This window comes from Carassius gibelio, chromosome A16 (genome assembly GCF_023724105.1).
Source record: "Carassius gibelio isolate Cgi1373 ecotype wild population from Czech Republic chromosome A16, carGib1.2-hapl.c, whole genome shotgun sequence".
In the NCBI taxonomy this organism is placed as follows: domain Eukaryota; kingdom Metazoa; phylum Chordata; class Actinopteri; order Cypriniformes; family Cyprinidae; genus Carassius; species Carassius gibelio.
In genome coordinates, this window is record NC_068386.1 from 17095201 (window position 1) to 17122631 (window position 27431).

Consider the following 27431-nt stretch of genomic DNA (forward strand, 5'->3'; position numbering starts at 1 on the left):
AAATATAATTTTTTGTGTTGTGATCAAGTAGAGGCTGGGAAAATTATGACAAATTTCATCTTAGTGTGAACTATCCCTTTAATTTTGAAAATTGATTCTCAGCCCCGTGACTCCTGGATCTGTCATGTGGGCTGGAATCTGACAGGGATGGTTTCACAGATGAGACAAAGGCTGTGCCACAGGGGCCCTGCTGTCCCCACAATGGATCAGTGCTCCGGGAACACTCAGTGCCTGACAATAGACAATAATTGCTGCTTAACTTGAAAATTCTCAAGTGCCCTAATTTATAATATGACATCCAAAGTTCTTCAATGGCACAGTGAAGCTAAATATGAGAGCACTTTTCAGCCTCCATAATAGTTGTGCTAGCGTGCATGCAAGCACATCACACAAGAATGGAGAACATCCTTCTGATGAATATTAAAAACAACTAATGTGACGGCGTTACTAAAGATTTCTTTTGAAGTCAGGACTCCACATTTCATAAGCGAGACGTTTGTAGAAGTCACCGAAACTCCATTTGTCTGTGGAAACCGATACAGTTCTGAAGGGGAGGGCTGACCCGGTCTCGATTTTCCTCTTTTGTCACGAAGGCCTTGTGAAAGCAGACAGTTTGTTGACATGCCTCTTCGATGACTGGCACTCTAGAATGTTCCTGTTGATTTTGCTTCAACTATCAGTGTCGCACAACTCCTGAGAGAAAGCACCAAAAACTAAACGAGATAACCATTTTCGGCTTGTTTAGCTTTTATGTGCATTAACCAGGTCTAAACTAGCCTTTCTTTAATCCACATTAGCTGTCATGGACGCATTACCTCCTATCATAACATAGAAGTGAATGGCATGAATACTCTGCTGTATTGGATTCTAAAATAACACTTCTAGTATTTTTTAGTTCCAATCACAAATTAGTGTTCATTAGATAGTTAGACTATTTTTTTTAGAAAATCTATGTGAAATTGTTTCACTATAATTAATATGTCTCTGAAAAATACATAGTTTTTCATTACTGAAATGTAAATAAAATCATTGTGTGGTCCGGTTTGCTACAGGGTCAGTTCTGCGTCATCGCCCTCCTTCAGTTTTGCGAGTTCCACTGTGTTCTGGGTTTTCCCTTCTCCATTTTGGAATAATCATGTCACGGTTTCAGTCTATGACCGTTCAATCTCAGGCTACCAATCCTAATCTTGCGATCTTGGCAGATAGGAAGGAGTGGAGGATAAAAACAATGGGCTTGGGACAGGAGTGCAAGTCAAGTTGCTGTGAATAGAAAAAAACAAAGTATTAAGCAAAGAAGGGAAGTGCCTGATGGGACAAACACATGTTGAGAAAAACAATCATGATCAGACAGGCCTTCTCAAGAACTGCCAGAGATGAGCCATCTATCAGTACAGACATGCATCGTTTCCTGAGCTGAAGAATTTCACCAATGAATGGGTGATATGGCTAAAAATAGATGTATAGACAATATTTAATAAATAAAATGTTTGCAGTGCAACTAAAAAAAACCATCCCTTCGAAGAATGATTTTAATCAAACAGCTCTTTTTATCCAGTAATGCACATAGTATTTATTAATTTATATTAATGTATATACAACTGCTGTATTAATAGTTTGAGTTCGTAAGAACTTTTACAGTAAAAAAAAAAATGCAATATTGTGAAATATTATTAAAAAAATATTTTCTATTTGAATAGATTTTAAAATGTAATTTGTAATTAAAATGTCATTTTACTTGAAGTTAAAGCTGAATTTTCAGCAACTATTATTCCAGTCTTCAGTCACATGATCCTTCAGAAATCATTCTCTCTCTCTCTCTCTCTCTCTCTCTATATATATATATATATATATATATATATATATACACACACATACACACACACACACACAGTTTATTCTTAATAAACATGAAAAATTGCACACCAAGACATCCATGAACATTGATGCAAATGACTCCCGACTGAATCAGATACCTTTTCAGTTCTGAATCCGCTAAATTTATCTATGAAAAGATTAGTAGCAAATTAATTGTTTTTTTTTATCCAATTTAAATAATAGCAAAATTGCCCCATGACAGCACTCATTTTGTTGGTGCTGAATGAACCTCAAATTGTACTCACAATTTCACCTTCGTTCCCGCCGAAATCCAAATAGAGGATCCGTACTCCATCATCAGCAGACATCTTCAGCTTTTCAAAGGGGTAACTGAACAGAGGCTGTGCCACAGAGCGCTCCTCTCCATCAGCTATAACAGAGAAACCTCGCTCATAGTGAATGACCAAGCGACAGTCCTGACCCTGATACATACAACCTGAAGAGACGAACACAAAAACATGTCAAGAATATTTCAAACTAAACACAGCTGCCATGATAACCATACAAAATTACATGCAGTTGTTATACTGTACCAGAGGGCTAAAAGCAGACACTGCTAATTCCATTAAGGTTCCATTTATGAGACAAATGCCCTTTGATTCACCTGATAATTGGTACATTATTCATCTCCAGTAATCCCTGCTTAATACCTCCCTGGTTTCATCAAATACATCTCAGGACTACATGTATCTAGTATCACCCCTCCAATACATTCAATTACAGGATCTGTGGAAAACTACTGTTACCGTGTCTATTGTGAACGTGCCAGTGATCCACTTCAGCTGTTCCATCCATTTTCCCCATTAAAGCTCCCAGGATCTCTCTTTGACCGGGTAATTGTGTGGCTAGTGTGTTCTTTTCATTGTGTATCTTTGAGAAACCCCTCGGCTGGGACCATTTGGCTGATTAGATCATCACAGCAATGAAACAGCATCTTCTGCAGTTTACCCATTTAATTGGAATAACACTGACATTAAAAACTCACACACACATTTATTAAGGACTTTGGGTGAGGGGCTCCTAAAAAGGGGATTTTGGATTACCGTTCCCATACTGTAACCTTATCCGAATTGAAATGGACAGATTTTCAAGACTAAGAGACTCTTTCCCACCACATGGGCTTTTAGTCGGTCACAAACTGCCTCTTAGCCTAGGACTTTTTCGGCCTCTAAACAGCTTTGCAATAATTCGGTAACTGTTCCTCATGTGTCCATGCAGGCTTATCATTACCAATCACTATAATACATACACTACAGACACTATGATATAAATGGAGCCAGAAAATAGTTGCTGAATTAGGCCGAACAAATGAAGTATAGAAGAGATTTTAGAGAAATCAACCCACAAATGGCTTGCTTATAGTTATACAATTTTTTTTTGTACTTATATATAAAAATGTAATAGCTCTTTTCTTACAAACTCAAAGTAATCATCATGTTCTCCCAAATGTATTAATTAGACCATGACGTGTTGTAGCAAGGTCATGCTATTTTTATTGTGTTTCACCCAGAAGTCCTCACAGCACTGTTAACATGCTTAACTCATGACAATATTATCAACATTAATCGTTGCGCAGTTTAATCTCCGCCTACTTGCATTGCAGCTTTGTAGGTTAAGTAGAAATACTGTATCTCAAAGTCTGATCTCAGAACAGTGAAAATATCTGACAGAAGGGGGAAAACCGCAAAATATCCAAATAAGGCGCAGTGATCTCCAGGGGTTCACATGCAGTTCAGTAATGGCAGATACATTTACTATCAGTCCAGGCTCAGGGACTGCCTGAGAGCTTCAGTTCCCAGAATGCTTTGCTTGGTGCCCCTCGCCTGCTGCATTGAGACCACACAGGAACTCTGCCATGGCATTCCATTCTAAAAATACACTCTTAAGCGACTGTAATAGGAATAACACACATCCAAAACTCAGAAATATTGCAGTGAATCACAGAAAGTCTTCAAATTCACAGTACAGTTGGAGCCATGGACCACGACCTCAAATGATCAAAATGTATCTCTAATGGAAGTTTGTGTGTACCAACAAATCTACATTCGACATAAGTATGTGTATAATATTCAAGAAACAATAGCCCTAAAAATCATATAAACAACATTACAAAAAAATAAAAAATAAATAAAAATCCTGGGCCAACACGGATCAGCACTTATCAAAGTCAAAGTCTGCTTTATTGTCAATTCTTCCACATGCACAGCACATACATACAGAGAATTGAAATTGCATTACTCAGACCCTTGGTGGATACAGATAACACTAACAGTTAAGCTTATTGGAAAAGTTCCAGAATACTGCTAACTAAGACAGAAAACAAACAAAAAACATACAGAGAAAAGTTCCCAAAAAGTTTAAGCATGTTGGTGTGGACAGGCCATCAGAACTGTGAAATCAGCAAGAAGTAGAATCCATACTCACTGGTAGTGACTTCTTTGATCATCTCAGCAGCTATGTGGCAGCCAGTGACTATGTGTCTGGTCCAGAGAGACAGGTCCTTGCAGGTCTCTGCCCTGAAAAGGTGGGCTTCTATACCCAATCTGGTTCCCGTGCGTGTAGCAAAGCACAGCTCACCCCCAGGCTGTGGTGAACCCTTATCTGGACCAGAATGCACCAGCCTATGAATAAAAACTCAATATATAAGTAATGGAAATCACTTCAAAAATCTTCATTTTTTTAGTACATTTACCATGGTGATTCTATATGGAATTCTTGGTAATATATTTCAGCAACCAGCCCCGCCCACTTTCAGCTTCAAAAACACTCTTCAGAAATCTATGGGTGGCATCACGGACACTACGTACATGCTTTTATAGTCTATGCTTAACATCCTTTTGTTGGAATCAGTGTCTCCAAGTTCATGTTTGGCGGTTAATAAAGTGCAACATTCTAGTTCCAAATGTGAAATTCCCGTTCCTTTTTCCAGAGGGGAACTGATTTGAGCGGGTTGGTTTTCTTCATGGCTTATAACCCTTTAATGAAGAGTTAACCCCATGGGAAAAATACTTCAGGAAACAAGGCTGTTGAAAAAGTGGGCGGGGCACTGTTGCTTCCTATATACTAGCTCCGGATTAGTCCAATGAGTTTTCTTTTCACCATTGGCGGGGGCTGCCTGGCTTGATAGAAACTTGAGATTAGGCTGAAGAAGTCAAGCCAAAATAGGTTTTGAGAAAAGCATGGTGGTACTTTCTGCCATTCTGGACAATCCCAGGGTCAACAAAACATTAGCACATGCCAACTGAGCCTGCGATAACTGCCCTATCAGCCTTAGAGTGAAATCTGGGCTTTAGGCCAGTGGACTTCAAATCTATCCTTTGCAGTAATAGCTGCCACTTCATACAGCTTCAACAGGCATTTAATAGCCATGATGCTTTTATACTCTTTCTTTCCAACTGGCTGCAGTTGTGTATTTTAGTTCCCAGTTGGTCAGCACTGCCAACTAGCATGCAAAAAGCATGTTTGTGTTTTCATGTGTTTGTACAGAGGCATGTGTTAAACAAGAGTGTGTATCTTTTGTGTTTGTATGAACAAGCAAATTGAGAGCAGTAACGCTGTGTGTGTGTGTGTGTGTGTGTGTGTGTGTACCGTGTAGCGAGCAGAGGGTAGGTGTGTGTCGGGCTGAGCCAGTGTTCTCTCATGCGTGGCATACTGTCAAACAGCAGCATGTCCTTCTCAGTCAACATCACGAGAACCGGCTTCCAACACTGTCTTTCACTTTCCATCTGAAACACACACACACATACACACCATGAGTAACTGGTTTATAGTTAACTTCCAGGTACATTTTACATTTCGAAAGCCTGTGTAAAGGGGGAAGTCGTGGCTTAATGGTTACAGATTCGAACTCATAATCCAAAGTTTGCGAGTTCAAGGCAAGGCACCGAACCCCCAGCTGTTCCCCGGTTGCCGCAACATTAATGGCTGCCAAATGCTCCGGGTGTGTGTTCACGGTGTGTGTGCACTTTGGATTCAGAGCATGGGTCATCACACTTGCCTGTGTCACGTCACTTTCACTAAAGCATCAAGTGCAGACATTAAACCTTTTGTTAATCTGAGAGATTTGGTAATTAACATTGTCAAAGTGGTAAACCTCTCAGGGGTGTGTCGCTTTTAAGACCACTTCCTGTGATTAACCACGGCAACTCCAAAGTGAAGCTTCAAAACCATTCAGCCTCTCCAATTTTACTCATGTACCAATAAAATGAGCACTTATTTCCCGAGGTAAATGATTGTGATGTGATCTGATATGCATAATTTATACTAATGGAATGTTCGTGAAACATTTAGTCGGCAATCGTGTCATTGATTCAAAATGAACTCTGTTTACTGTTTTAATGCAAGTTCCTGTTCCTTGTGTATATAACTTGCCTGAAAGTATGCGCACACACACACACACACACACACACACACACACACACACACACACACACACACAAACACACAGGTTTTTAAATATACAAGACCTGTACAGAGCTGACTTAATACCACAGGGCAAGATTGTGGATACATGCACAACTTTTTTGTTCCCCTACCCATCTTCTCCTCCACAAAATAGCCATACATGGTGCTTACAATGGTGCTTTTTTTTATTTTGCATATCAGCATATAATTTCCTTTAGGAATGTTTTTAATACAAAACAAGATACATTTCCCAGAGAAGCAAATAATATATATATATATATATATATATATATATATATATATATATATATATATATATATATATATATATATATATATATATATATATATATATATATATATATATATAATGTGTGTGTGTGTGCGCAAAACAGAGAGGCATGTCAAGGAGAAAGTGAATTTATGTTATAAGGTTCAAATGTTGCATGGTTTGCTTTATTTTACGTTTCTTCAGTTCGGTCTTCAGTTCAGTTCCGTGTCTCTGGCAACACTGAGAAGTTTCTGAGTTTAAGCTTATTTAGACCGATCTGCTTTGCAGGACTCCGGCAAAATACAAATATCTAAACAAAGTATCTAAAAACAAATAAATTGTCATTCATATTTTGCACAAAAGCAGCAAGAGCAGCTAATATATATAAAAAAAAGCTTAACAGGTGCAAGCATAGGTAGAGTTTCTATTGATAGCATGTGTTAAGCAGTCCAGCCTATCACAGACTTGCTGATTTCTGCACTGTAAATGCCAATAAGGTTTATTTTCCATTTATTTTAATTGCCAATCAGATGTGTTTTAGTTCGAATCAACACACAACTCCAAACGCTGGAATTGTGCAGTGCTGAAATGTGCATGCTCAGGAACTGCACATTTTAGATGTCTCCCTATTCAAACACACCAAATGTGTGCGTCAGATAAGAGACACCATAAACGTGCAGTGTTGGGGTTCTCCAGGACCAGGATTGGGAACCACTGATCTAGACATTGTGGAAGCTTCATTGTGCATTCATTCATCGAGTTGTAACGGAGCTTTTTTGAGATTGCAGTTAACGGAGACGTCAGCTCTTCTGTGATTATAAAGGGAGCGCTCTTTGCTCGCATTCTGCCATGACAAACCATGCACGCAGCAGCTTATGCTTGATTTAACAGTGGTTTGTGAATAGTAATAACTTTAATAACTAACTGTGGCTATGCAACAAATAACTTTATGAATGTACTGAAAAAAAGATTATATACACGCTACTTTTATGCTTGTTTTCATGGGCGGGATTAGGACAACACATGAATTTTGCAGGCGGGAGCGGGACAAGATAACATTTGTGTGGGTGCGGACGGGAGCGGGAAAAATCCATCCCACGCAGGTCTCTAAGCTGAAGTATAATTGATAAAAACAATGGTAATATATTTATATGATCGTATTAACACCGCTGTCTTGCTGTGAACGATTCATCTGTGCACGTTATTCCACAGAAAAACAATTGTTTGTCCTCATTATCTTTAATACTTTGCGTCTGACTTGACTTTTCAGATGACCTCACCTCTAACCACAGTTCTGTTGTGAAACACCCACTTAACATGATCCAATCAATTCCAGATGGATAAAATCAAGTTCCACTCTGAATATTCGGTTTCACTCTGAAATTTCTGTTTCCACCACAGAATACAAAAACTCGTAATCGAAACTTTTTTGCTCACAATTCAGACCTCACAACTTGAGTTTTCATCCCCACAATTTTTATTTCTCAGAATTATGAGATACAATTCTGACTTTTCCCTCGGAAATTCCAGAGTTTACATCTCGCAATTCGTAGTTAATATAGCAAATTACTTGCAGTGTTTTTGTTTTTTTTGTTTTTTTTTTTTTACAGACAAAACTGTGAGATATAAACTCTATAAATTGTGAGACTCCTTCCAGAAGCAAGCTTCTATAGAAATCCATCACATTATGGAAGTAAAGGGGTTATGAATGACTTTAATGAACTTAAAAGTAAACATGCACTACAAATGAGTAATAGTTTTCCAAATAAGACCTTAAGTTGAGCCCAAGTGTGATTCACTGCCGAAGCCCTTTGAAAGCCTGACAGACCACTCAGATCTTCACAAATCACAGGGCTGCTCTTCAGAGGGTCAGTTTGCCTTAAAGCTAAAAAAAGTGCCCAGTGGGGCTGAGTGCCTCAGAAGCAGATGCGTAACCACAAACAGGCCCTTGTTATAGCTCCAGCCTTCACGCAAAGAAATCTGCTCGCTGTCTGTGGGCATTCAGCGCACTGGAGGCTTTTTCCTCTCATATAATTTATTCATCAAGGGGCCGGCAGGTTGGTAATAGGAGACCGTACGAGGGAGCTCTCATTAAAGGGCAGGCTGAGACGGGGCTGCCCACAGCCCTGCCATCACCACAGTTCTCTATTAGCCAGCTCTGCCAGGCCTCAGCTAATTGGATGGCGATAAAAAGGAGATTTAATAGGGAGGAAAAACCTGCGGTCACACTGAGAAGAGTCATCCTCTATTAATCGCTCCAACACTGTGCAGAAAAAACAACAACAACAACCCTTCAGAGGAGCTGTCTGTACAGTTTTCACAATGTAAGCCATGTTTCCAAGCAGAGCGTAGAGTAGAACCCAGGATCTGTTATGATGCTTGAGTGATCTTTACATTTGTTTGAAATGTTGCAAACTTCTACATTTTTGTATAAGAGGTCCATCAAAAAGTTGGACAATAAACAACAGCAAAAAAAAAAAAGAAAGGCTGTTAAATCTCAAAATTGTCAGGTTAATATATAAAAGAACTATGTTTTGTGAAAATAAGTCACACCTTCTGATTCCATATAGCATAGCTATGCAGTCACTATGGGTGTTGATTTGATTGGGTAGTTTATTTAAATGTAATATGATTAATGACTCTACATTGCTTAACTTTCATTCTGTTATAATTTGAAGCATGTATCGTGCATGGAATTAAAGAGTGACTTAATGAGTGCAGTATTCATCGGAGTTGATGTATTTCCAATTAAAATGTCAAGATGGGTGACACTGAAATCGTTGGTCCCTTTTTTAAATAATCATTAGTGGTTCACTTCTATAACAGCTACAGTAAAGCTGCACTTGACAGCTTGTGACAGAGCGGTTTAAAATGCTATTTATCTGCTTGATATATTTCACATGATACTGACAGGAAACCAGGCTACAGTGAAACGCATAGTTAAGGCTGTGTTTGAAATCGCTTCCTTTTCCTTTTTTCCGCTCCGACGGCTTTCAGCCTCATCCTGCTTGATTCTACTATGTTAATAAATCTTAGCTCATCCATGAACATGATTTCTGCCGGAGTCCCGTCTGACTGCGTTGGCTGTGGGGATGAAGACCACAACTCCCATGATTCCACACTCAGTCACAGCGTTATCAAACTACGCATTTGTTTCTTTGTTTTGTTTTGAATACGTGCCCTCCAAAGGTGAAAAATACATAAGGTGCCTTTAAGGCTGTTTTCATACTAAAAGCCACAGTTTAGCCGAAAGATCATTTTGATGTTTTCATTATTAAACTAAATGTTCACATTACCTGTCACAATTATCTTGTGTTTTTGAAAGGACTTACAAGTGTTTCCATTAGTACCTCTTACTTGTGGGGGGAACAAAATCAGTCAAGAGCACTTTAACAAAGCTCAATGTCATCCATACAGTTTTCTGTCATTTATGCTAATCTTAATAACTGGGTTTAAAGTGACTGTAGAAGTCTTCACAGCTCCAGAATTATTATCATGACAGAAACTTTTTACGGTGGAACACTTGCATCAAACCAAAAACCCTGAACTAATGTTGGCTCTTATGCAAGATATCCCTGTGGGTTTAGACAGTATACTTTTACGAAATTAGAATTTGTAATATGGCTAAAAGATATACAGAAAGAAGGAGTTTTAATGATGATCTACTTCAACATGTTGCCATGCAGATTCGATTCAAGCTGAACTGATGTGTACTGGACAGTTGGAACAGGTGGGCTGGTGAGATCACGGAGGCATAGCTCATTAATATTAATTCAGGTATGGAAAAGTAATTTAACATTTTGTCTTCCATTTTGATTAATTTTAATGTGGTTCATTGGGTACCTTCATTATATTGCATAAGATAATCATTTTTAAATCGCATTCATCAAGTTGTATGAAACCAGTTTGCACCTTTTCCGCTAGCCATCCGAGGTGTCGGATCTCTCGACTCCCGGCGATGCCATGGCGGCCAGCGTGTTCTCGGAGTTCACAGACGACTTTGCTGGTCAGGTTTGAGATGGCAGTTTGCATGAGAGTGAACCAGGTCTGGGCAGAGGCGGTGTCTTTATGTCTCATGACTATTGTGTGCTTGGTATCAGGGGAGTGCAGCTCAGTCTGCCTGAAACACAAGATAGAAAGAAAAGGAGCACAAAATAGTTAACATTTAAAAATCAATGGCAGAGTGATCTCACTGGTCAACCAACAGGATATTTAAAGAATAGTTCAACCAAAGCTTACATTTAGTTATATTTCCTTTTTCCTTTTTTATTTTATATTTTAAATAAATTAATAGATTTAGATACTACAATATATTTGCCTTTATATAGCATAGGAAAAAAGTAACAGATGGAAAAATAAATATTTGTATATATATAAAAAAAAATGTATATAGTAGAGTTGAATGAGAACAAATTAGAACACATGTGATGTCCGCATAAAAAAATAAAAACAAGACATCTGAGTCAATGTACAGGCGAGCAGACAATGCTTACAAGTGCTCTGGAGTCAACATTAACCACCGGAATATCAGATTCAAACAGAACCATACATCAGTTCAGCTCAGGGAGTTTACAGTGATAAATGCTCCACTCATACATCATCTAGAGTAAGAGTCTTAACCTTACACTCCACAATATCATTTTCAGGTGCACTGAGTTGGTAAAAATAGACCTACTTTCATGAAGACAGAGAGTTTGGAGGGGCTTAGGGGGTGGGCACAGATGGAGCTGATGAATTTGCAGTAGACTGGAGGAAAAAGCTTTGGATGAGGCCCAATGAGTTCTGCCCTTTAAGACTATAATTGGGAGAATTTTAACAACTAATGGAGATGCCTGTGTCCAATTTAGGACGTGAAAGTTTCAATGTCTTCTGTGGTCAAAATAGATCTTGTGAACTTCAGTAATTTAACCTTAAATGTCCAACTCCGTAAACTGGCACCATCTTTAATAATGGTTTACTTTACTAACATTGCAAGTGGATATCATTGAAAATAAAGCTATTACAAAAAGAACGTTATGACTACACAACCTATTTTTATTAACTAGAAGTCAGAATTACGTCCTTTCTGTCGCCATTGGCTTTTTTATTTTTTTACAAGCTCTTAAAAAAGGAATCCAAATCTAAAATGTTGACTACTGCATGCATCCATCCATCCATCCATCCATCCACGATTTAATTGTACTGAGATATATTTTAAATTAGTTCATAAACCAAATGAATGAACTAAGTGAATAAAAAGCCAAACCTTTTGCATTATTATTATTATTATTATTTATTGTATGAACACTCATGTTGGAGTAAGTGGGACAACCACAGTCCATGGTTCCAACAAAAAACAAATTCACTTCTAATTAAACATTTCTGGTAAATGCCCTTTTATTCACCACCAACCTGCCAAATAATGGGTCCAAGACGACAAAACAAAGAAGGTGAACTAAATTTAGATGTCTCCATGGGCGTAGGTTTAGGGGGGGATGCTAGGTACTGGTCCCTATCAATATTTTGAGATTGCAAATTTGTCCCCACCAATATTTAGCAAGCTCCTTTGAACTGCTATTTGGATCATTGCAGTGCTATTTGGATCGATTCTAACGGCCACGACGACAGTACAATAACCGCAATAATTTGATTGGCGGCGGGGTATCTGACAGTCGGGGTATCTTGATCGGGCCGGGACTACTTTTGTGTGTGCGTGCGTGCGTACGTGTGTGTGTGCGCACATGTAAACGACGCCGAAGGTAAGTTACCAGGGCTGTCTCTCTACCACATACAAAGGCCAGAGTAAAAACATTTTAATATTCCGGTTTGCCCCTTTTTGTACTTTGTAGATGCCACCCAAGAAGAAAAAAGGGGATACAAGAAGCTTTTTCATAAAGCAGAGTCAGAGTGTAACTAGGCAAAATAACTAGCTAGCCACACAAATTAACTAGCAGTAGTGACTGACCAAGCTTTCAAATGCAGATTCTGTGGAAAATAGTACTAACTGGTGATACTATGTGTTACCCAGGATGATAGAATGCTACGTTAGCAAGTAACTGAATGTCAATTAGCCTGTACTTTAACTTAGAATCTTGCTGTCAACATAAACGTGAGTGTACTGGAGGGTTAATAGTGTTTATAATAGAAAAAGGTTATTATATTTATTTATTTATTTATATTTGTTTCCTTGTGGCAGAGTATTTTTTTGTTAGTGTAAATACTAATGTTAATAAAATGTTTGGTTGTTCAGCATTACACAGTCTCAGATTTTTATTTTTATTTTTTGAGAGTGCATTTTTGAGATTATACAGTTATACTAGCTCTTTAGGGACAGTATACAGGATGGTATATCGGGGTCAGGATACAATATAATGAGATGAAGTAGATTCACTTCTGTATTGTGATATTCAGTATTGGCAACCGTCTGAAATAAAAAAAGGAAGTCACCATTAAATCACAACAAAATAATTCTGGGGGGGGGGGGGGGTTGTATGGTGATGTCCCCACCAAAGCTGAGACCAAACCTACGCCCATGGATGTCTCCAAAAACACTGTGTCAAAACAAACAAGAGCAGGAGTAGCACAGGACAAATAGAGAGGTCACTGACACATCTGTCATGGAGGAATATCTCCATACCCCAAACCACCAGCTACTTTCACTTCCACCGAAAAACAACTCCAGTTAAAGTTCCACTCTGGACCATCAGAACACCGAACTGTCAAAACAAATGACGACAGTGGAACAGGGCACAATCTATTTTTACACCACATGGATTCTGTTTAGGAATTTGACATGAATCCTCTCACAGTGTGGCACTTGAGGTAAACCATGAATGCTCTGCATGAGCTCCAAAGCGATGGATGGGCTAGAAGACACGGGACATAATGGTGTAAATTGGAAACAGAGCTGGAGGGTAAGAAGTGACGACCTGGCAGCCGGTCTGAGGAGAGCTCATGACTGACAGCACATGGCAGGAGTGGAAGAGTCCTTCGTCTGTCTGTCTACCTATCAGTTTCTCTCACCACACGTCTCCCAGCTTATTTACCTATGCCAGATTTTTACGCAATGTCTTATGAGCAAAAGTGCTGTTGTACTGCATACTCACACGACTGTGATTCCTCCGAAGGCAATCAGCACTGTGAAAGTAATATTGCCTGATATAGTCATAAAAGTATTAAAATCATCAGGAGTCTTCTAATCAAAGAATACTGTTGTATAAGGAACAATATAGCAACACAAAGCAAAATAGCTTGCTGCTTTGTGAAATTTTACTTTTGGGTTTCAAATAAAAGGACAAAAACTAGATTTTGAATCTGGTTCTTTTTTTTTTCTTCTTTTTTTTATACCAATCTAAAACAAAAACATAAAAAAGGTATGCAGAAAGTTATTCGCATTCAGTATGTTTAACATTCCAGCAGCACGCAGACACAAAGCCTTACTGTGTTGTGACATTTTCCGCCCGTCATTACTGTCGAGCAGTTCGGCGCTGGTACATCATCTTTTAACACACTTCCTGTGTAATGTTATGGTTAATCTCACAAACCACAACGCTCGTTTCTCTGACAACAAAAGTACAATATAGTGCAAAAAATAACACGAGGCTTGAGCACAAAAACAGTGGTTGGTGAGATCTTTTACCACTCAAGCAAAAACACTTTCAGCAATATAGAACAAAACATCTGAGACCGAGATTTTCTTTAAAATATTTACATCCTCCAGGCATGAAAGAGAAATTAACTCTTTGTATGCTCGAGTATTAAGTTATTTTATATACACTTTTATATCAAGACGATGTTATTTTGAAAATGGTGAATGCTTTTGAAACGCATTTTATTAATGGTATTTTGTTGATATCAACTGAGAAAACATTGAACATGGTAATTATATTGCATTTATATATAACAAACCAGATCATTTTATACATATACAACTTTTATTTGAAATATAAATCTATTGCAACATTATAAATGTCTTTACGAACACTTGATGATCTGTGACATCTACAGTAGTGTGAATAAGATGACTTATATAAGCAATAAATGCAAACATGTAAATGTTCCATTAGGAAGCAGAAAATGTACTGTTTTGCTCAAGCATTCTACCAACATATGAAAACCTTGACGTAATTGTTGACAAGGACTTTGATAGTCCTATATCACTTTGAAGATATAAAGGTTCGTCCACTGACAGCAGAGGAGCCTTTAGACCTCAAACATGACTGAGTGAGCGACCGGCATAAAGCATTTGTCATGTGGACTGCATTACCAGGGTTGTCACATTCACCCACTGAACAATGAGACCGCATTACAAAGAGATTGTCTAAAACACTTCCAATCACCTTATTTTAATAGGACTAGGATCTTATAGGTCCCGTTCTTTGTGAACCCATGTTTTAAACTTTAGTTAGTGTGTAATGTTGTTATTAGAGTATAAATAATATCTGTAAAATTCTAAAGCTCAAAGTTCAATGCCAAGAGAGATATTTTATTTAACAGAAGAGGAAGAGTTGCGTTTGTCTCCATGTCGTTGAAACGCTGTTATTTTCATCTCAGAGTTCAATCACCTTTGTTTGGGCTTCCCAGGGATGCTGTACTTGGAGATTAATGGTTACAATTTATGTTTAACTCAGTTCCCGAAAATTATAATCCACATGTAAAACTATGTGCAGCACATTTTGCTGAGGACAGCTTCCTCAATCTCAATCAGTTTAATGCTGGATTCGCACAAAGATTATTCTTGAAAGATGGAGCAGTTCCCTCTTGTTGTTTATGTTTATTCCCTCACGTTGTTTATGGACCACAACCGGTAAGTGTATTTTATTATTTAAGTTGGTGCGTTTAACAGTTTCTGTAACTTATTACACAAAAGGGCAACGCGGTTTAGCTTTGATAACTAGATGTTAGGGCTGTGCAAAAAACGATTGCGATTTTCATGCGCATCTTGTCAGTAAAAACGCTCCTGTGATTAGGAGTACATCTTCAGCACGTGCATTCAGATCAGGATTGCCAGGTTTTCAAAACAAATCCTGCCCACTTGCTTCTCAAAACTAGTCCAATCACGTTTCCAGGAGGGCCGCGTGCGCTCAGCTGCTGTCGAATCACAACACAGGAACCACTGGCACAATCAGAACTCGTTACACATTTCTGAAGGAGGGACTTCATAGAACAAGGAAAGACATCAGCCCGTTTTATGAAAAACAGTGGTATACAGATAGGTGAATTGTGTGAAAAACACGCAAAACATGAACACGTGTTAGACTGCACATTGTAAACACAATCAAAGCTTCAAAAAAAGCACGAAAAACGGGACCTTTAATGAGTACTACACAAGCAAAAATACATTTTAAAGTACACATACGTTTCAGTTTCTCAAATACCAAAATCAGTTAGATAAAATAAATCAGAATTTGAATACTGCTTGTCGTAATATGTATTAAAACATTCTTTAAATGTTTTAAACATTTATATACTGGACTTTGGCCTCTCATAAAGTAGCGCTGCAAGACTTGCAAACTTCCTGTGGTCAATATATTGAATGCATGAGAAGCAGTACCTGTTTTCTGGGTCAGGGACGGTCATACTGTGGGTGATGTAGCACATTTTGAGGGGGATGCATCTGCGGTCGCCCTGTAAGGACAGCGAGGGGGGGCTGGGGATATCGAAATTAGGACTGCAGAGACGAGGGGACTCAGGAGGCAGAGTCTCCCAGCCAATCTCAGACACCGGTGACCCTTTTTTCACATATGGCGTTGCTTCCCGCATGTACTTGACTGGAATGAAAAAAGAAAGGGTTCAGTGAAAGGTCGCAACAGTATCTGTGAACAGTTCCCACAATGTTCCTTGATTGAAAAAAAAAAAAAACTAAACAAAAAAAACAGTATCAGTAGACCCACATACTCAAAGATAACAAAACACACAGCTCTGTGAGTTAATTTTCCATCACACGTGAGCGCTGGGCCTCAGCCAGTCAGAAATGAAAGCAGGAAACCCCTACGCAAACCACTTCACTCCCACAGCTGTCCTGAGTGAAGAAATCAATTCACCGCACATTTGCATAGTATCCTATTCCATAGCTAGACGATTACTGCTGGTTTTATGATGGGCTAGTGAACTTGAGGACAAAGCATCTGCACATGAACGTGTTGATAAGATGCAATAAGGGGATTACAAACCACCATGCTTCTCAGGTGAACGTCATGCTGAGGGCCAATTATTCCCATTCCACATGACAGCTTAATCTCTTTTCAGGAAGGTGTTGACCAAGTGAGCACAGACCTATTTCCCAACACTAGAGGCATTTCACAATTACCCATAAAGACGACATATTTAAATGGGCTGTTTGGCATCAGTTTGGTTAAAACAATCATTCTGAATGCCTGAGTTGTATATTACATAAATGCTTCTCCACAAACACTTTTGATCATAATATGCTGCAGTATGCAAAGTAAACAATTCCTGACTGCAGGACCAAGAAATAAAAGGTCAACAAAATTTCACTCTGGAAAAATACTTTTCAAATATAAGGTACACAAGCTGCATGCATTTAGGTTTGGGGAACAATTAGATGTTAGATATTCTGTTGTCCACTATAACATTAACCTTGCATGTAGCATGTGACCAGCTACATGAGGTCTTGACCTTCTCAACTTTCTCCCTCACATACATACATACATATATATATCCTAAGTTTTAATTTCTGCATTCGATCACTCATGTAAATGGTTCGTCTTTGTCTATAAATGTATCCTAAATTTAGGATAAGAAGTTTGTGCTATTGCTCACGTAATCCACACTCATAGTATGCGTTATCATCATGACCTTCAGTTTCCACGTTAACACACAACTTACAAAGCTGCCAGGTCACTAAAGTGAAATGTCTAAAGTAACAGTAATCCCTGTTTTACACCTTCACACTGATAAAAGTAACAAAGATTAAGCAGTTAACAAAGCAAGACAACAACATAATCCATATCCTCCATCTGAATGAGGAAGTGATTCAGAATGCCACTTCCGAAGTCTCAAATGTAACGGTGTACTTCAGGCTCAAGGGTTCTTCAGTCAGCTCTTGCATAAAACATTACTACTCAGAACTTTAGAGTCCACCACACAGCAGGTGGAACTCTATTCACAGGCCTAAGAGCTCTAGTGGTTCTTTATCCTCAAGGACAAGCTAACACACTGGCTACAAACACAAGGCTCTGAAAGGATTTTCTATGTTCTACAAAGGCAATGGGTAACTTTGTGGTAAAACAGTTAGTTATAACTATGTTTAAAATTGATATCTTTAAAAAAAATAATAATTATATTACTTTAGTGTCACAAAACAGTTGTTACATCGCCTATACATTCCATAAAAAAAAAAAAAATCCTAAAAAGGTTTCTTAATGTTGCAGACTTTCAGGGAGTAATAGGTTAGTCTCAAACAAAATGCAAAAATGTAAAAAAATAAAATTATAGCAATGAGGAATGGTGTGTTTATGGTCGACTCTCATCATACATTATTAAATCTATGTTTTATTTGAGAACAGTCCATGAGAGATGCATTTATCTTGAGAATTCACACTTGGGAGTGGACATTAATTGCTCTCATTGAGATGTGCACTCAAGGGAGAATGTTAAGTGCAACAGCTGAGAGCACCAGTCACAATGAGAGTTGAAGTAGGAACCTCAGTTGCAGAAGCACCAATGAAATTCCAGAAATCGGTCGTTAAATTTAAAATGTGGCATTTATGCACTTCACTCACTCACTTTCAAAACCTGGTAAATGTACTGTGGAAAGGAAGCATAGTTGTATTCATTAGGGCTAGGTGATAGACATTTTTATTCGTTTATTATCCACATTATGTGGAATGTTCCACTTTATGATGCAATAGTTTGGCTAAGCACCACCTCCGCAGAAAAGCAACACCTGCTTCAACACTGCTGCCTTTTTAGCCCCGCCTATAAATTTGCACATGTAGGGTAAATAACAAGAGGCAAATGCAGGTTTACACAGAAACCAAACTATAAAGATGGCGAAGATGACAAGATGACGCTTTTCACATCCAAGTTGTGGAAAAACAATTTGCATGGCGTTCCTTCTGTTAGAAAAGAGTGAATGAAGTTTATTTTTAATAAAGTTCCAGACTGCATCAGTAAGAGCATGGCCCTTTGTTCACTTCATTTTACTTGAGATTCATTTAAAACAAGGCACATTTTGGCACATGATTTTCAGAAAGATTATGAAAAAAAAAAATAAAATGATGCTGTGCCAAATATATTGGATCCAACTGAATGTGAGTAACTGTTTATTACGTGATCACTATTGCTTTGTTTGTTGTTACAGATTTTATATGTTCTGAGTATTTGGGGGAGATCAAATAGCTTATTACTTCTAAATATATATATATATATATATATATATATATATATATATATATATATATATATATATATATATATATATATATATATATATATATATTTTTTTTTTTTTTTTTTGATAAGTGAAAATCCAATCGAAAAAAAAAAATGAATATCTATAGAACATCGACAAATCAATCAATTGATTTAAAGAGGGGGGTGAAATGCTATTTCATGCATACTGAGATTTTTACACTGTTAAAGAGTTGGATTCCCATGCTAAACATGGACAAAGTTTCGTTTGGGCGGGGTTGTACGTTTGAAGGAGTATTTCTGTTCCAAAAATACTCCTTCCGGTTTGTCACAAGTTTCGGAAAGTTTTTTTCGAGTATGGCTCTGTGTGATGTTAGATGGAGCGGAATTTCCTTATATGGGTCCTAAGGGCACGTCTGCCGGAAGAGCGCACGCTCCCGTATAGCAGAGCACTGAGAGGCTGTGCACAGACAATCACTGATCAGAGTGTCGCGAAATGTCACAAAAGGAGTGCTTTTGTTTGCCAGGACAAGACAACCCTGCACAGATTACCAAAGAAAAAAAAAACATTAAGGGACCAGTGGATGGAGTTTATTTTTACAGAGCATCAACGGAGTTGTGCAAGTGTTTGTGTTTGTTCCCTGCATTTCGAAGATGCTTGTTTTACAAACAAGGCCCAGTTTGACGGCGGATTTGCGTATCGTTTATTTCTTAAGGATGATGCAATCCCAACGAAAAAGGGTCACGATCGTGTGTTGGAACCGCAGGCGGTGAGTAAAACTGCTAAAAATATCTCTGCCTCCTTGTTAGTGCGTCCCCTCCCATGCCGAGACCCAGGTTCGAGCCCCGCTCGGAGCGAGTCGTTGCTGCTGCTGCTCTTGTTCAGTTTCAGCCTCGGGATCTGATTCTGGATCATAAATAAACAGCTGAATCTGACTGTTAGCCATGGTTTATTTTGGATGATGGTTTTTTCCTCAAGGTAATGTCAGAGCCGTTAAATATGTTTTTCAATGGCTCTGGATAATGTCACAGCTTCCAAACGCTCTCAACGCAAAAGCCTACTCGCGCTCGTGATTCTTCAGCTCCGCCCACACGTCACGCCTCCAGTCGGTCATGTTTTTCCGGGAAAAATCGGTAGAGACTATCTTTCTCTTATGAATATAATAAAACTAAAGACTTTTTGGAGTTATGAAGGATGCAGTACTACTCTATAGGTACTCAAGATTAACATGATATTGAGTGAAAACGAGCATTTCACCCCCCCTTTAAGATAAAACACCAAAACATGGAAAATTTCCATGCAAAACATTATTAAAGTCAAATTATTACATTAGGCTACAAAAAAAAACTCCAATCATAATCAACATTTAAACCATGTGGAGTCAAGTTCAATGTAAGATAATAAACAGTCTGCTCAAGTGAGTGTGCAGTTGTTCTTTTTTGATTGGATTTAGATTTTTTTTTCATTCCGCTTGTGCCTTATAATTGGACCTCAGATAGCAGTGCAAAATAATGAAAAAAAGCCTGCCCACTTTAATTGAACCACTGAAACTGGCGATATTAATTGTGCATAATTGATTGACTTTACACAGTTATTGAACCAAACTGAATCAACAAATAAACTGTTATCAACTGATTATTTACCACTGTCCTTTCATAGGACAAAACTGAATTTTGTTCATATCTTTGAATCACTATTTTTATATGAATACACTTATTCACTGTAAAGCTGCTTTGAAACAATCTGTATTGTATAAATCGCAATATAAATCAAGAACACTTGACTTGAGCTACTTCATTTGGTATTGCTTGCAAAATCATTTCAAGTAGTAACACCACTTTTGCACAACTATTTGGAATTTGTTGTAATTGTAAAAGAACGGGGCTCGCATACAAATATTAAACCTAATTGAAATTGTCTTATGATCCAGGTGGTTTATGTTATTAAAGGGGTCATGATGCAATTTAAAGTTTTTCCTTTTTCTTAGGAGTTTTACAAGTGGTTCGTGCATAGATAAGATCCCTAAAGTTGCAAATACGAAAGTCTCAAACCCTAAGATATATTCTTTATAAAAAAAAGTTAATACTCATCCATGCCCTCCTAAAATCCCTCATTTAAACACACCCCCTTGTCTACATCACTGTGTGGGAAGATTTACATAACCCCGCCCAAATGTTCACACAAGGAAGGCGCAACTTTTGTTCTCGTTTTAGTATTGTTGCCACTGCCATGTCGTGGAGATTACCATTGTTTCGTAGTGAGAGTGAAACTACTTTGTTTGCCCCTCCAAAAGAGGATACAACTAGAAATCAGTGGTTAAGTTGTATTCACAACACTGTTCCAGAACAGTTCAATTCAAATATTCAAGTGTGTGCAGCGTATTTTAAGGAGGACTGTTTCCTGAACCTGGGAGAGTAGTCTACAATGCCGTGTTTCTACAATGCCAAAGACAAAAAGTTTCTATAAAGTGGGGCAATTCCAACATTGCAAGGACAGTCTGGCATTTCTGAATCACAGTCTGTTAGTACATTTACATATTTAAAGAATGTCACTGATAATTCAAACGTGAGTTTTAAGAAGTGTAGAGTAGAGCTTGTTGTTTCTCCATTAACAAATGCAGATATGGTTTTGTTTACGCAGCGCGATTCACAACGCAACGTATAAAAACACAGTATAAGTCATTATAATCAGTAATTATGTCCCCACTGGATGAAACAAACGCCTCTATGTAATGGGTTTTATTGGTTTTGTCTCGTTGTGCTGGGACACATGGCATCACAGTATGTTAAGTGGCATAACATTTCCATCACACGCTTCAGGCACTCGGCTAATCACAACACACTGGATAGCTGGCCAATCAGAGCACACCTCGCTTTTCAGAACGATGAGCTTCGTAAAAATCTATACGTTTCAGAAAGATGGGGCATAGAGGAGAAACAACAATGTACAGTAAGAGGAAAATAATTTTTTTGAACCTTAAACTGCATAAACACATTGCATTAATGTTCTTTTTAGCAACGTCATATGACCCCTTTAAAACATGGGATCAGTGTTAACATGAAACCAGTTATTCTAGTTTTGTGGCTGTGGTTAAGTTATCTCTATAGTTTGCTATGTGGAGCTGACTTTGTTTGAGAATATACATGCCTTTGTCTCCCGAATGCCAAAGGGAATGTCAAGAACCGGCTGAGTTGCGTTCCAGGCTGGATCAAGGAAATTATACTGCTTTGAATGTTTTTAAAATTACACTACCCATAACCATTAACTAACTGGGAAACAAATACAAAAGGTACGACGACAAATTACCTGATCTTGAATGCAGTGCAAATGTGTTGTCCCTGCTCTCTGTATATAGTGCATGTTTTAAGAATGAGGTCATGTGACTTGTGAGAGTGATCCTCACTACACGTTCCCCTTCATAGAACAGACTAGCCATCATTTCAATCACAGTCCCATTCTTTCCCACTTTATCATTTATTTACAATATTAAATACGTGAGTGAATGAGAAACAACACAAAGCATAAGGCGCCACATTCCAGAAGTGATTTATTCGTGCCTTTGGCTTGTGCATCTATCTTAGGTAAAGTAACTAAAACAGTTTGCAGAGACATGGTGTCATGCTTCGCACTAGTAACAGTTTCATTATCTCCATTCTTTGTCTTGGCTTCTAGTATGAGACTTCACTTACCACTGTACTTGGGTGTTTTTTAGAACAGGTGTTTCTAGTTTAAAAGCATATCTATGAATACAGATACTCAAAATCTTTTTTTTTTTCACTTGTCTACAGAACTTAAAAATTTCATATGCAATTATTTTCAGTAAAATAAGTGTGTTGTTGAACACTCAGCGCCTAAACATACATTTCATTTATCTTAATTAAACATCAGGCACACAGGCGAGCAGCTTTTTGTGCACTGTGTTTATCTGGTCAGCCTCATTGCAAACTGTCTTGGGTTTTAAGAATGGGTTTCTTTGTTCAAAGAAGAATAAAGTCCTTTATAGACTTCGATTGGTAAATTGCTAATTTGAGGCATGAAGTGGTGCTGCAAAAAAGACACCAGAGTCTTTTTAGTAAATTATAACTATTGAATTTGGCTTTTTTGGCACGGACATAGACAGGTAGCGATCAACCTGTCAAATCCCTTCAGACTGCACTTATTTTTCTTTAATATCATCCAGAGACCTTGACTTCAATGTGTCCAGCTCTGTAACTTGGCCAAAGACATTGCCTTGTCCCCCAGAACAAATGTGTTTCTCAAGGATATATAGACAAAGACTATGGACAGGCATCAGGGAGTCTGTTAAAAGAAGATTGTGTTGATTGATAGAGTGGTGACAGGGTAAAATACAAGCTGGGTGTAGTATATCTGTGGGAGTAAAAGGATATGTGCAAATATGTCTGGCAAGAACTGTCTAAATTAATTATTAATAAGGACGGGAGAAAGGAATCGAGGGCCTTGATTTGATTGGGGAAGTCATGGCCTAGTGGTTAGAGAGTTTGACTCCTAACTCTAGGGTGTGGGGTCGAATCTCAGGCCAGCAATAACACGACTTAGGTGCTCTTGAGCAAGGCACCAAACCCCCAACTGCTCCCCGGGCGCCGCAGCATAAATGGCTGCCCACTGCTCCGGGTGTGTGTTCACAGTGTGTGTGTGTTCACTGCTCTGTGTGTGTGCACTTTGGATGGGTTAAATGCAGAGCACGAATTCTGAGTAGGGGTCACCATACTTAGCTGAATGTCACGTAATGTTTTGACATGCAAAATCTCACTTTATTATTTTGCACTCCTGACTGGATGACTAAACAACTGTCAATGTTTTATCAACACTGGACAAATATCGAAGCTATAAATAATAAAGAAATAATCTTTCTACTGAGCCACAGTTTTTCCAGCTCAAGTCAAGAGTCTGATATTTTAACATGCTGTGAAAATGAAACCACAATAATCTGGGGCTGTCGCCAATCTTAGTCAGTTAAGGAGAACTTTTATGGTGTATAAACACGTCAAAATAACTCCACAGCTGAGCTCCAGTGCCCTGTTTAAATTATTTACAGAAGGTGACTAATCTGACCCTAAGGTCAGTGTGCAGGAAAACCCCTGAAAAACATGAACAATGATACAGTGATGGTATGGGGTTAAATTCTCTCACAGCAGAGTACAACAGCACATGCAGCAGTATGTCTGATAGTATAAGAGCTTTTGCATGTATATGTAACCGGGATTTTATAGTGTCCTCATTTGTAAATCGCTTTGAATAAAAGCATCTGCTTAATGACTAAATGTAAATGTAATGGTCACGGAAATACTGGTTACAACAGGATACATTCTTACAATAGTATCTTTAACAGAATAAAGACAATAGATTTGCATGAATTGCTGCACTTACAATAAATTCTCATATTCTGTGGCTGGTTGCATAAAATGCTTAGACTAAATTTATAAGTTAGTCATCAAATTTTCTTTAAGACTGTACATAACTTTTTCAAATCTCATACATAAATTGATCTAATTTGAATCCAGAAATAGGATTAATTTCACTTTGAATAACTGCTAGTTGGTCAGTCTTATCTTAGTAACCAAATTTATGCAACCGACCCCTGGTCTAATTTTTAAAGCTAGGACTTTAGGCTAGTGTAAATTAATATTTTATATTTTCATATTTTTTTTAAATGGTACCCTATTTGTCACTGTATTTTGTGTACCATGTATTTCATATGTAGCTGCTGCTGCAGTGCAATGCGTGTCAAACCACATTTCCTTAAATCTTCAGCTGTATTGTGAAAACCTTCAACATGACTAAGCACAATGAAAACCTCCTGATAAGAGCGGGAAACTTATGAACGTCCCTCAGAAATCTGTGCTATGCTTTTATGGTGCAGTGTGAGGGAACTTTATCAGCTCTCAGGGGTACTTTCATCTTTAAATGTACAATGCTGGAAGGCACAGCAAACACGTCCGTCACTCTAGCAATGACCTTCCACAGGTGGAAGTGAAGGACATGTTTGTGGTACCTTCATGAAGAGTCTTGCTAACACACACACACACACACACACACAACTTAAAAGAGTATGGTTTGGTGGTCTAAGCTGGTCACCAAGGTGTTATTTAGTTGGTTTAGCTGGGCAACTTGCTGAGGAAACAAAAAAAACTGACAGTTCCCTAGTCTTCCCCAGTCCTTACCTTCCAGCATAACTTCTCTGCCCGCTTTCTTCAGCACCTGCACCGCCTCGTCGTGCGTGGCGTCCCGCAGATTGATCTCGTTCACGGACAGTATCGCGTCCCCCACGTAGAGCGCTTGAGTCTCGTCCGCGGCCAGACCTCGGAATATTTTACTGATAAGAATAGGCATCTTGTTCTCCTTCCCGCCTTTGATGCTTATCCCTAATCCACCGACCTCCTGCTTGATCACTTTGACACATCTTTTGCGGTTCGCAATCGCTTCGGGCACTTGGGAATCCGTAAAAGGAGTCGTTACTCCGGCTTTGGGGCTGTTGGTGGGGTCTGGTTGGTCGTAGGAGCCGTTGGTGGTGATGCCGTTCAGGTTAACGCCGGTGTCTGTCGCGGTCTCCTCGCAGCTGAGCGTCAGCGACTCGTCGCTTAAACTCGCCAGCACCGCGTGCCATCGCTCCCGTACTAGCACCTCCAAACATGCACTTTTCTGCACTCTGTTATTACAAACCGCCATCTTTGAAACATTCTTAAAATGCCATGTGATTTCATACACACGCACAGGACTTTACCCCCGGACCGGGAAAAGTTGTGACTCAGGTTGGATTTCAGCCCCTCTACAGGCTCCACATGCAGATCCTCTCTGGGTGGAGCAAACGTCTGAGATGTCCTGTGTGTGCATGGTCATGCTGAACTCTAGCTTTCTCTCAGGAAACGCTCGGATTGACTTCTGTGTGATTCTCTCAAATACACTGATCGCTGTTGTATATGCATACCTTAATGTGTTTAGCACTACGTCCATAATGAAAGTCAAATCGTTCATTATTTCGGTTCGTTTTTAATGTTTAAAGTTTGGGGATGATACAAATATTTCAACAGAGGTTACTGAAACAATGATCCTCAAATCTGGCTCGCGAGATCCACTTTCCTGCAGAGTTTAGCTTACCCTGATCATACACACCTGCTAATCAATGTCTTTAGGATCATTAGAAAATCACAGGTAGGTTTGTTTGATTAGGTTTGGAGCTAAACTCTTCAGGAAAGTGGATCTCACGAGCCAGATTTGAGGATCGCTGCTGTTCTGATCACAGAAATGTTCTGATGATACTCGTTCTGTCTAATTATTACCTACCTAAGTTCTGTTCACCAGCGTTTACAGTTAAATCATTGTAATCACACGTGTGGGGTCACTTAAATATTTAAAACGCCAACTATAATACGTCATTTTATTTTAATAAGAACATGTTCTAGACCGCAATGACCACCCATGATTAGCGCCTTCTGTATAGTTGTGTTGTTCTTTCACTCACTGTTGTCATCATAAGTACGTAATTGGAAAAAAAGTAATTTGTGATTATCTCCAAGCAAAGCAAGGTGACAAAAACGTATGTTACATGTAAACAAAACACTGCAATGAACATTGGCCAGACCGCACTGCCTTCAGTGACACTAAAGGAAAGTTTTCTAGTGCCATCTAGTGTTTATTATTGGTTACTGTATTTACAGTAACCAATTAATAATTAATAAATTTCTGTATTAGTTTAAAATAATTAATAAAAATAACACATTTTACAATATCACAGTAGTCTATATAGGCTAAATTCAAATGTAAATAGCCTAGTGATAAAAAAAAAAAAAAAAAAAAAAAAATTAATATTGGCCTGTAACTTGATTTGTTGGAACATTGTAATATATGTTCCTTACTGAATTTTATTCAAATGTGTTACATGTTCACACGTTATAGACAACAAATACAACATTTTTTTCAAAAGGGACATGAGAGTATTTTCATGGGTTTTGTTAATTTTTATATTTTGTGAAAGATTATAAAAGATTTCACAGTAGGTTCATACTGCGGGTTCAGTGCAATTTTATGCATTTTCTATATGTTATAATATGACTTTAAATGACTTACTTAAATTGTTGTCAAATATGTTGCTACAATACTTGAACACATATTTATATAAAAGAGAAGATAATAACAGTCTATATAAAGCCTATAAGTCTATATAACTGTCCCACTGTCTTCCTGAATTTAGTTTTTATTTCTCAGCCTGGCTGTCTTTGTATATTGTTGGGTACTGCTATTGCAGTGCATCATGAGAACAGAGTGGAGGACCACGCTGTAACACAATACATGTGTATTATCTTGCTGAGAAATTAAGTCCAAGTTATCAAGTTAATCCATAAGAAATGTCTGTTATATCAACATGCATTGTGAATTGCCAAGGAATGGCACACTTTATTAACTCCAACAGAAACTAACAGTATAAGGAATAAGTAAGCAACATATAGTTTTTAAGACATTTTAATGTAGATCTCATCAAAGCCAAAACTAACAGGCTATTTGTGGCAC

The 27431-nt window shown here is 38.3% G+C and overlaps 1 protein-coding gene across 1 annotated transcript; it reads right to left on the reverse strand.

Moving 5' to 3' along the window:
• Positions 1-60: 60 nt before the first annotated feature.
• LOC128031047 (beta-1-syntrophin-like) lies at positions 61-25983 on the reverse strand. Its single transcript, XM_052619258.1, has 7 exons — positions 25088-25983; positions 16083-16299; positions 10463-10670; positions 5464-5600; positions 4300-4496; positions 2121-2311; positions 61-1260 (listed from the first exon to the last, which is right to left on the reverse strand). The coding sequence occupies exons 1-7, from the start codon at positions 25590-25592 to the stop codon at positions 1168-1170; spliced, it is 1548 nt and encodes a 515-aa protein (XP_052475218.1). The 5' UTR covers positions 25593-25983; the 3' UTR covers positions 61-1167.
• Between the last annotated feature and the right edge of the window lie 1448 nt (positions 25984-27431).

Bases quoted from the DNA above. Each gene is read 5' to 3' on its own strand.
- LOC128031047 (XM_052619258.1), bottom strand. From the start codon at position 25,592: ATGGCGGTTTGTAATAACAGAGTGCAGAAAAGTGCATGTTTGGAGGTG. The intron at 10,671-16,082 runs GTACTGCTTCTC...CTTGTGTTTCAG, and splicing joins GTCCCTGACCCAGAAAACAG to GCAGACTGAGCTGCACTCCC. The intron at 2,312-4,299 runs GTGAGTATGGAT...TCGTCTCTTCAG, and splicing joins GATCAAAGAAGTCACTACCA to GTTGTATGTATCAGGGTCAG.